The sequence below is a fragment of the Dendrobium catenatum genome, unplaced genomic scaffold, assembly GCF_001605985.2.
Source record: "Dendrobium catenatum unplaced genomic scaffold, ASM160598v2 fragScaff_scaffold_1284, whole genome shotgun sequence".
NCBI classification, from domain to species: domain Eukaryota; kingdom Viridiplantae; phylum Streptophyta; class Magnoliopsida; order Asparagales; family Orchidaceae; genus Dendrobium; species Dendrobium catenatum.
Genome location: NW_021319746.1, coordinates 2605650 through 2616924, shown reverse-complemented (window position 1 = coordinate 2616924; position 11275 = coordinate 2605650). Strand labels below are relative to the sequence as shown.

At 32.0% G+C, this 11275-nt stretch overlaps 3 protein-coding genes across 3 annotated transcripts in view; 2 read left to right on the top strand and 1 right to left on the bottom strand.

Moving 5' to 3' along the window:
* Window positions 1–853: 853 nt before the first annotated feature.
* On the top strand, window positions 854–3167 carry LOC110098386. Its single transcript, XM_028699422.1, has 5 exons — window positions 854–1198; window positions 1403–1510; window positions 1787–1886; window positions 2250–2389; window positions 2922–3167. Exons 1-5 carry the CDS (start codon window positions 854–856, stop codon window positions 3159–3161), a joined length of 933 nt encoding a protein of 310 aa, XP_028555255.1. The 3' UTR covers window positions 3162–3167.
* Window positions 3168–5871: 2704 nt separating this feature from the next.
* On the top strand, window positions 5872–6490 carry LOC110098385 (mitochondrial import receptor subunit TOM6 homolog). The gene has a single exon (XM_020825206.2). It carries the CDS (start codon window positions 6022–6024, stop codon window positions 6184–6186), a length of 165 nt encoding a protein of 54 aa, XP_020680865.1. The 5' UTR covers window positions 5872–6021; the 3' UTR covers window positions 6187–6490.
* A 4321-nt stretch (window positions 6491–10811) lies between these two features.
* The window catches only part of LOC110098383 (protein saal1), an 81575-nt gene continuing 81111 nt past the window's right edge, over window positions 10812–11275 (bottom strand). The window contains exon 10 of the mRNA XM_020825203.2: window positions 10812–11184. Coding sequence (XP_020680862.2) covers window positions 11023–11184 — 162 coding nt within the window. The 3' untranslated portion in view covers window positions 10812–11022. The remainder of the gene's footprint in view (window positions 11185–11275) is intronic.

Below are 11275 nucleotides of genomic sequence, written 5' to 3'. Positions count from 1 at the left end.
TCAAAATTTTGTATGTTACAAAGTTTTTTATTAAATTAGAAAAAATAAATAAAAATGAAAAAAATAAGGCACAAATAATTTTTTTCATGAAGGAGTGGACCTATAATTTTTAATATTACAAAACATAAAAAATAAAGCACAAATATATACTAAAGTTGTTTCTAAAAATAACTTGCTAAAACATTAAGATTTAGGCTTTGTTTGGGACGGCTTTCTTTCTGCTTCTTAAATCGGCTTTTTAGTATAAAAAATTTAACTTTTTAACTAAAAAGCTGTTTTAAGAAGCAGGAAGAAAGCCGTCCCAAACGAAGCCTTAGACTTCGTTTAGGATGACTTTTTATTGATTCTTAAAGCAGTTTTTTAGTACAAAAACTTTAACTTCTGTACTAAAAAACTGTTTTAAGAATTAGTAAAATAAAATGTCCCAAACGAAACCTTAATTTGAAATGATTTTGTTACTATCTTTAAAGTTATTTTTTTTTTAAAGTATTTTAAACTAAAATTATTTTGTAGCATACAAATTTTAATTTTTATACTTAAAATTTATTATAAAAAACGGTAAAAAAATAATCCCAAACAAAACCTTAATCAAGACCTAAATCCGAGTACTAAGAATTTTTTTAGTTGGAGAACACGTGTTTTTTTAGCCTTCTGTAGTCAAACCAAACTCTACTTTTAACACTATTGCCTTCCAAACTTCAATACATTTAGCCTTCTCCGGCCTCACGCTCTCTTCTTGTTTCTCCATTACCTATATAAACAAATAAACACCAGCCAACTAAACCATTCTTGATTCTTGTTCACTTTTCCTTCTTGCTTCAGCAGAAAAAAAGCACATAATTTAACAGCAACAATGGCGGCATCAACCATCTCTCTCCATTTCCATCTCTTCCCTTCTTCGCCTAGTCTTTACTTCCCCCAGAGTAATGATGAATACTTGTTTTATCAGAAAGGTAAAAGCAGAGTACTATGGAAGCTCTTGAAGAAGAAGAAGAAGATGGCAGAAGCCAGTCAAGCAATACGGGCAGCTGGTTTTGCCGCTGGAATGATCTCAGTGGAGAAGAAGAAGATGACTGGAAGAGAAGAAGGTTTAGTGTCAGTGTTCAAGTCTCTAGTTGAACAGATTAATGGAGCTCTTCATTATTTTCGTGCAAGAAGCTTTCGCTGGTATTTAAATCCTCAAGTGCTTCTTGAAAAGGTATTCATTTGGATTTATTCTTTTCTTAAATTTAGAAAAAAAATAAAAACATAGGATGTTCTCTCAGATTTTTTGTCTTGATAAATTTAAATAATTATATTTATTTTAATATTTATATAATATCTATTTTAATGAGTATTCATGTATTATATTTAACTTAAAATTAACAAAATGATTTGGAGAAAATTTCTCTTATTTTATGAGTTTGTAAAAGTCATGAGGATGGTTTTGCAGGTTATTATGAACTGTCGCTTCTTCACACTGATTGGGGTCGTCGGATCGTTAGTTGGATCTGTTTTGTGCTTTATTGAGGTAAGTTGCTGAAGAAATATTATAAGATATGTAACCGCTGGAATTTTGAATTATATTTGGTCATTAATTAGTATTTTCAGTTATCGTATATAAATTCATTATTTTTTTAATAAAATTAATTATGATATATTATAGTTTTTTAGTCCTATTTTAAATTATTATTTTTTGAAATTATAAATAACTTGATTTGTTTGAAGAAAAATATATTTTTTGGGATTACAATAAACATTTCAAATAAGCCTTTTTTGAGATCATAAATTTATAATATTCGATCAGGGTTGCTTCCTAATACTGAAGTCTTACTTTGAGTACTTTTTCATTATATGGAAAGGATTGGATCAAGGAGATGTTCTGCAGCTTATTTTAGAAGCATCAGGTAATGGATCTCTCATTAATCTTTTATTTGAGATAGTTTTTTTTTATTACTTTTTAAAGTAGAAGAAAGCTGTCCAAAACATTTTGTGCGGACATCGGACGGAGAGAATCATCCAGCTTTCTCTCTGTTTATAAGGTAAACCGTAGTTACTGTAGCAGCTGTACTTTGATTGGGATTTTACTATAGACAGAGAGAAAATCGGACGATTTTCTCTGTCCGGTGTCCACACAAAATAAAAATCCCCCAAACGGAGCCTAAATTTCTTCCCATAATATGCAATCATTTCTTTTTTTGATTTGTTCTTTTAATTCAGACAGAAGAAAATAAAGGTCTAATTAACTCTCTGATGCTCATTATTTGCAGACATGTTTCTTGTGGGAACTGCTATGCTCGTGTTTGGAATGGGACTGTATTCTATGTTCATAGAAGATAGTGAAATCCCAAGGAGAAGAAAGGGGTTGTTAGCGAACCGCTCTAATCTTTTTGGCCTTTTCCATCTACAGGTTCTTAATGAAACTTTTTATTTTTCTCTATAAAAATACTTGAATATGAACAGTCTGATTGATCGGAAAAAATCATTAAAAACCACCATTGCTTAAGCTTCGTTCAATCGTTTGAGATGACTTTGTCCCACTACGTGGGATCGGCTACATGAATCCTTTTTCGCTATTGTGTCCAGTTAAAAGTCATATTTTCATTTAAATCTAATAAAGAAAAATCATTTTAATATTTTCTAACCTAGTCTTCTTAGGTCTACCTCTACCTTTCTTAACATAAGTCAAATTTAATACCTCAACTTTTCTAACCGGGTCATCGGATTGCCTCCGTTTAATATGGCCAAACCATCTAAGGGGACTCCCTCTAATCTTATCTTCCACTGGAGCTACTCCAACCTTTCCACGTATATGCTCATTTCGTATTCTATCTTCCACTACAGCTTTTTAATATGAAGATTTTAATTTTTGCACTAAAAAATTATTTTAAGAATCATTAAGAAAGTCATTTCAAACGAAACTTAAATATGATATTTTTCAGATGCTACCAGCTTGGATGCAGATGAAGTCTGTAGCAGAGGCAAAATCAAGAATTGGGCATGCAGTGATGATGCTCCTTCAAGCTGGGATGGTGGAAAAGTTGAAGGGTGTTTCTGTGGTGAATGGAATGGATCTTGGTTGCTTTGCAGCTGCCATTTTCACAGCTTCAGCTACTGTGTTTCTTCTGGCTCACCTACACAGCAACCGCACCAAATTAAAGAATGACAATATCAGAATTTAGTTCAAAATTATGGTGTGTAACTATCTTTATACATGTGTATTGATTAGGAGGTCTTAATTTGAAAATAGTTTATTGTCACTAATTACAAAAAAATCTAGCTATGGCTTCGATTGGAGCGGCTTTCGCAACGCTTTATAAAACAATTTTCTAGCACGGAAATTTCTAGCTTAAAAAATTTTTATATTAAATAACTGTTTTAAAAAAATAGTAAGAAAGTTGTTTCAAACGAAACCTATAAATCAATTAAAATGATTTCATTAGTGCTAGTTAATAATTTAAAAATTATATTGATATATTATATTAGACTAAAATTGTGAAAGATATTGATCGTCATGATAGCAGGATTCTGAGATGTTTGTGCTGTCATTATATTGGTGTTTAGCTTGATCATTCCCTTGATAAGAGGAGAAATCAGGGTTAGTTATTGATGTAGAGCAATCTTAAGAGATGCCTACGCCTCAAGATATCATGTGCGGTCACCCGACCGTTTAGAGGTAAATTAGGATGCGATACATCATCCAGTACACAACAAAAAAATGATGTGGCACATCTTGATTTGCCTCCGGACGACATCCGGTGACCGCATAGAATAATTTCCCCAAATTATCAGACGACTATTAGATGCTATTTTTTAAGAGATTTTTTAGGGATTTTGGAGAACTTTATTGAGCTTTTTGTATGGCATTTGTAGTGCTATAAATAATACTAAAAAAAGATAATAAGATATAAGAAAAGTTACATATTTTATTTTTTTTATTTCCTTGAAATCTTCCTTTGGTTATTTTAATCGGTCGATCTTTTAGTTTGAATAGTAAAGGATTTTGTCTTTTATATTTTCATAATTATTTGCTTCATAGTTTTCTTTGATTGTACTGAGTAATTTTTATCTGAACTCTTGCAATATTTTGTTTCTGTGTTTAAGTATATAATCATCTTAAGCTTATGTGGTTTGGTTAATTTCTATCAATGAGCTTAATAGTTAATTTATACCCACTTATCTTTGATTATATGTTTGATTGATTTTGTAAGTACAATTAATTAAGGATCTGTTTGGGACGGTTGTAGCGTTTTATGAAGTTCGTTGTGAAGTAGTTGTCGAGAAAACAACTTTTCTACTATGATTGGAAAAACAATTAAAACTTGTTCTAGATCACAAGCAATCATTTTCTTGCATCAAAATACGCCTAAAGAAATGCAAATGTATTCAAAGCTTAAAAGTTCAAAATTTATCTTTTTCCAAATCAAGTAAGAACAGGTAGAACCACATGTTGAACTTAAATATGTCACAGACCATTATTATTAGATTGTTCAAATCAAACTTACAATAATAAAACATTCCCATCGTCGAATCACCATCGTTGGACCGCTGCCACTCATTGTCAGTTGGCTACAACAATATGAAATCCTTTGAACTCTTGCCAATTCTGTGACATTTTCCATCAACATTTTATATATAATCTTGTAATGTTGCTTTTTTCGATTTAGGGGGATGAGCAAATCTTTATAACCAATATCTTTCTAGTGGAATTATTTTAATTGGGGCATACCCCTTGATTTTTCTATTATGTATGTTTACAATATAAAAATTTTGATGTCTCTTATATTCTCTTATTTTGTCTTTATGTGTAGGATCTTCATACAAAACTAAGATAAACTCTCTCTCTAGAATCATAAATTTTCTAGCACGTAATAATTTTATATATCATTTCTCTAATAATTCTATACTTTTGTTAAACTTGAGTGGGAAAATTGACTTTACATTCTTTATAATACGTAAAATTAGAAAAATATGGTTGATGTTTTTCATAGAGAAATATGTATGAAAGCTCATTTATGTTAAAGTTACCCCTAATGAGGAATGACCACTTGCATTTGCAGAGTGCTTAATGAAAAATTAATCAAAATTGATTTGAATCGGGTCAAATTTAAACTCAGTTTGAACCTCAACTTGAATCTTGATTCGAACCTAATTCAAAATGCAAGCTTGCGTGCAAACATGAACATTGAGGAGTCTGACATCTTCTAAAAGAGAAAAGAGTTTGCAATCTCTCACTAATTGAAGGCTTTAATGTGAGCAACGACATGTCAAGGAGTGGATAATTTCATGGTCGGTGTTAGATCAAAAAAACTCGTTGGATGGTGACACGTCTGAAGAAGATAAGTTTATGGGAGTTCACTGGTGGCATACTTAGATAAGGCTAACAACACGAGAAAGTTCGTTAGATAAGACATTACAAGGTTGGCAACACAAAACTCACTCTATAAGAGTATACCAAACTATCAAACATTGGTTCAAATTAAGATTCAAATCAAGTTCAAACTAAATATGAATCAAGTTCGAACAAAACTCAAACCTTGATCAAAATAGGTTCAAAGAAAGGTTAAGAACAACTAAAACCGCTTTAAAAAAGAAAGGAAAAAAAAAAAATCAAAGAAAGGCTTGAATAAATATTTGAATTTGAACTAATCTTGAATAATTCTTCTAATGAATTTGAATAAATAGTTCGAGAATATAAGAAAATATTTTTTTTTTTCTAAAATGAACTTTTACATTTATCTCTTAAAAATAAATAATAATCATATTTCTTAGACGTTAAAATTTGCTTTAAAAAAATTAAAATTTTTTATGAAATAACTTTTTTCTTACAAATTAATATAAATAAATAAATAAATAAATAAATAAAAAGTCTAGAGAGAGAGAGAGAGAGAGACCAATTGCAACTATTTCGACCAACGGACCATCGCAAGCCTTTATACAGCTACCGCATATACGCCGCTATCGTCCAATTAGGGTTTCGGCGTGAGAGCGAGATTCAATTTGAGAAATCGTGCAAGAAGAGAGAGAGAGAAGACACCGACGATGTTCCTCGGAGCGCTTCCTCGTCGACCGGACAAGGCGACGGCTTACAAGCAGCTGAAAAGGCATCTAACGATCATGGGTTTATGGGTTGCCGTCGTCCGCGTCACTCCCATCGTCCTCCATTACCTCACCAAGGAGAAGGAAGAGCTTAAGCTAGAACTCTAGCTTGTTAGGTTTGTCCTCAATTTATCACCATTGAGGAATCAATTTCATGTAATAACTTATGGAAGTTTGTGCCATCATGGTTTCGGGATCTTACGGTTTTGCGATGTAAACTGTGAAATGGGCGATTTTGTAATATTTATAATGATGGCGGCAGATGCTTGCTTTCGCTGAATTGATTTTATCCGTGTTTATTGTTATGTGTTCTTGTTATCTGCCAAAAAAAGATCTATTTGATGCTTTGTCTGAAAGAGCTTAAGACTTGTATGGTTGAGTTTCTATATTGAAGTTACTCTGGTTCATTGGCTGTGCTTGTTGTATAATTTCCTGCCTTTCTTACTTTCATATTCATCTATTTGAAGCTCAAGGATACTTCACAGTTCACAATAGTTAGCATTGGATCATGGCAAAAATATTCCATTTTCTCTTACACCAATATTGGAAAGACTAATCTTGTAACCTTTCACATTTTGATTGCTTCACTCGTCCTCTCCTTGAAACAAATTGGCTCTGCCTTTGCAAGAATAAGACGAATATGATGGCAGAAATAAACTGAATAACTGATACCGCTGTTTGGTTTCTTTGCGCATTCGTGAATATATGTGTTGGAGGCAAGGGCGGAACCATTTAGGTTCCAGGGGGGGCAGTTGCCCCCCCTCAAAATTTTTTTTTAATTTTTTTATATGGCTTTTTTAGGTAATTTATCCCTTTTTATTCATTTTTTAGTCTTTATTACAAGGGTTTTCATGCAATTGCCCCCCCTAAAAATTTTAAAATACTATGGTCTTTAGATAATTGCCCCCAACAGGTCGAACCCCGCCAGAAGACACTGCCCCCTTGAATCCCCGACATATATGTCTTATAAGTTTGCCCCCCTGAAAATTAGGGCTGGTTCCGCCCTTGGTTGGAGGACTTATTTATCATCTCTTCCTAATAGGATTTGGTTTCCCTGCCTTGTGTTCTCTTTGTGCATGGGGAAAACTTCCTTGGTAAGAAACTGATAAGTTTCATCTCCAATAAAATTTTGCCTCCATTAAATTCTTCTCTTACAACAACAACAATAGAAAGCCTTTATCCCACATAGTGGTCAAATTCTCATCTAAATCTAATAAAGAAATGTCATTTTTAATATTTTCTAACCAAGTCTTTTTAGGTTTATGTCTACCTTTTTTAATATAATTCAAATCTAATACATCTTTTCCTAAACCGGGTAATCGGAAGGCTGCCTTTTTATGTTATCAAATCATCTAATATAGCTTGCTGCTCATATCATTTTTGATGTGCGAGTTTCATGCCCTGGTGCAATTTTTTGCATATCATTGTTGGTACTGTGATAGTTTCTTTGCTTCTTTTTGTAACCAGACTCTTGAACTGTAGCTTCTAGCCTATATTCACTGCTTCCTAAAGACAGTTAAGTTTAGTGATCTTCTGCAAAGTTCTTTGGGCTATAATTGATCCGGTTGCTTTCTTTCATATGAGGATTTGGATGATAATATGCAGTAGTACGCATTAAAAGATTGTAAATGTAGACATACATATCTATCCTTTTAGGCCACCAAATACATCTAAATGAATTGGTTTGTGCTAGGACATGACATAAGTGATCAATAAAGAAAACCACATTAGCTGAGGAGTTGATTTTGCCCATCAGGATGAGTCAAGGACAAGGAGAGGTCATGTTTTTATTTTCTTAAGGGGACAATGTAAATTGTTACTCAACTACGCAAGCTGAAGTCACATCTTAGGCAAGTTTCTCAGGAGTTAGCTCTAATTTGACCCTCAATGTTTATTCACCAAACTTACTCTTTGGAATGCATTTGCTCAATTATTGGGACAATAGTTTTATTTTCTTGCAAGACAAATTTGTTGAGGGTTCCTTCATTTTAATGTGAAATTTTCCTACAATTCCCTTAACTTGAAGTTGAATTTAAGTAAAACTTATGTGTTGCATGGCTAGTCACAACAAGTTCAATTTATTTATTTCTTATAAAACTATACTATAAAGCTAATTCTATAATATCGACATTGATCCTCACTTATGAATAAGGGTCATTGTTTTAGCACGAACATGATCAAATCATATGAAATCTCTTTCTATCTAAATTGTTTCTCTATAGCTTAGTTTGACTTGCATGTGTTAGTCGACATGACTTCAACCAGGTTCCTTGTAAAACAATTTCTTAAAAGATTCATTATGATCTAGCTTCTCTCTCTCCTCTTCGTTCTTTGAACTTGATTTATTTGTCCACCGATGTCTTGTTGTCTTTTTGTAAGCAACTTTGGATGCAATATCTTCTTTGGTATGACGAATGTGGATTATGTTAATGACCAAGAACAAGAACATGGATCATCTTGAGCACTGTGAGGGTTCTTGCACAAAAAAGCGACCTAACAACTTCATTACATCATAGAAACTACAATGCATGGAGGTTTGCTTGATAAGGATGATCCAGTGCATATTTGAGCACTTTCCACAAGCTACTTAACTCCTAGGCTCTGGAATATGATATAGAAGTTGAGAGAGTTGCTCCACCATTTTTTTTCCCAATTCTAATGCTAAATGCTTAATTTGTGAGACTTGGAATTCATTTTCACTTGGGGCAACAATTACTTTAGAGCCTTTAATAAGGCCCTTTTTATTATGCAACCGATATTTAGCAGTCAATTTTGATATTTTCACTTGGGGCAACAATTATCGTTTGATTTTCTCAGTTTAGCTTTTCAAACCGCAAGTTTTGTAGTTATATACAGCCATTGTTTAGTGTTTGGAGAACCCAGTGGCTCTTCATGTGATGAGCCAATTCATGGCCTGCTAAAGCTTGAATCAATGGCTTGCAAGCTCATTAATGAGTGGAGTTTGATTGTCGATTTGGCATCTTAAGCTCAGAGGTTCTTTCTCCTCAGCAATGTTGATTCCTGCGTAATAAAAGTTTTTAGTATTGATTTATGTCTGTCATCTCCAGTCATTCATGTTATAAATGTTGATATCCTCAAGAGAGCAGAGCAGAGAATAATGATAAGAAAATTTGAGCTCTTAATACAATAATAGTGACCCTTAATGATGTGAAACATTTTAGCTTAAAATATTTCTTAGGATATCTGATTTAGTTTGTTAAATGTTTTTAGAATCTTCTAAGTTTTTCTACTTGATTAGTATATATGGAATGATGTAAGAAGATTAGAGATATTGATGAATATTAATCTTTTTTGAAGAACTTATGCTTGTGTTTGTTCTGCTTTAAGAAACAATAAAAATCCATCTCAAACTAAGCCTAAATAGCTAAATGATTCAAATCAACATGAGCATAAAACTACAGCTGAAATTTAGCTTATCAATCAAAACCCAAATTATTCAAAAGTTCTAAAAATCTCTCTTTTTATAGAAATAAAAAAAAATATTATATACACTTTCTGAAGTTTATTTATTCTTAACATTCCTTTTTATAATAAAACATGAAAATATAATATTAAAAATATATTTAATAACGCAAGAAATAATCTGTCCACATTCAGGTTTGAAAATATGTGTTTTTTTTTTTTAAATAATAAATTAATCTTAGAGAAGTGAACGCAAGGAAGGCATTTACAAAATGTCATCCCAAGCTTTCTCTCGAATTCTTTACATTTATTATGATAATTGATGAAATGTCGCAGGCTCTAGAATTTGACCCAAAGCTTAAGCAGACCCACCAAAACTGTGTTGTTGTGATTGATTTGCCTTTTTTTTAATGGATTTAGGGCTCATTTGTTTCCACATTATTTCTCTTTTTTTTTTCATTTGAAATTGAAAAACGAAGTAGTGGAATATGTTTGAATGTGTAGCAGACTTTTTTAAAAACTCCATTTTTGTATTGTTTTGAGAAGCATTCTATATTAGCTTTTCCGTTTTAAAAAGACATTTTAAAAAGACATTTTCTCCTATTGACGTTTTTTATACCAAAACGGAAAATAAAACAAACGAAGCCTTAATCATATCCACCCAAAAAAATGACGTTTGATGGATTTTATGATATTCGTGCGAACATACACATTAATCCTTCTGAAGAGTACAGTGCCATGGTTCATACTTATGATATTTAGTTTTTTTTATTACTTTTTAAAATAATTTATTTGTAAAAAAAATTAAATTTTTATTAAAAAATTACTTTAATAAGCAGTAAAAAAATCTCCCAAATAAAAGCTGTCTTCATTTGGAACTGTTTTTTTACTATTTCTTAAAGCAGCTTTCTAACACATAAATTTTAACTTTTGTGCTAAAAAGCTGATTTAAGTAGCAGTAAGAAAGCCGTTGAAATGCTTTCTTACTGTTTCTTAAAGCAATTTTATTTTAAAAAACAATAAGAAAACCGTCTCGAACAAAATCTTAATAAAATTTATTTCCTCCATTATGTTCTTGCATTCGAAAGAGAAATGTTTCTACTTTAGAGTCGGAGTTTAAGAATTGTTTAGAGGTATAATATGTTTCAGTCAGAATACCACATGTTTCTCATTGACAAGCAAAGCTCAATTTTATCACCGGACGCCGTCCAAAGACGAATCAGCATACATCCCATCATTTTTTTATTGTATACCAGTGCTGTGTACCGGGTGGCATGTTACATTCTGATTCAACTCTGAACGATCCGATGAGCACATAGAATAATTTCTCCAATTTTATAAATGGCAGCAAAATCATATAAACAATAATGGTACCTTGATATCATAGTGTAACAGAAGCGCACAAAGAATGTTCTTGAAGGTGAAGAAAATAAAATCAAAACAATATTTACTATGAAGAAAAGTAAGGTAAGATGATGCAAAGAAACTTTTTGAACCTTTATTTCTTCCATTATGTTCTTCCTATTCTTGTGCATTTGGAGACGAAAACATAGAACTGTACTTACTGCAGTAATGCAGCAGCCTTCGAACTTTGGCATCAGAATCAACAATATTTGCAGTTTCCTCAATCTTTTCATTTTTCCGGGCATACCATTCATCTATGATGCAAGCAATTCTCAAAAGCTGTAGCAATCAAGGTAAAGGAGATAAACAGATAATTGCAATTGCAAGTAATATAATGGTTTTATCATAAGAGAACAACAATAAACTTTAA

Bases quoted from the DNA above. Each gene is read 5' to 3' on its own strand.
- LOC110098385 (XM_020825206.2), top strand. From the start codon at position 6,022: ATGTTCCTCGGAGCGCTTCCTCGTCGACCGGACAAGGCGACGGCTTAC.
- LOC110098386 (XM_028699422.1), top strand. From the start codon at position 854: ATGGCGGCATCAACCATCTCTCTCCATTTCCATCTCTTCCCTTCTTCG. The intron at 1,511-1,786 runs GTAAGTTGCTGA...ATATTCGATCAG, and splicing joins CTGTTTTGTGCTTTATTGAG to GGTTGCTTCCTAATACTGAA. The intron at 1,887-2,249 runs GTAATGGATCTC...CATTATTTGCAG, and splicing joins GCTTATTTTAGAAGCATCAG to ACATGTTTCTTGTGGGAACT.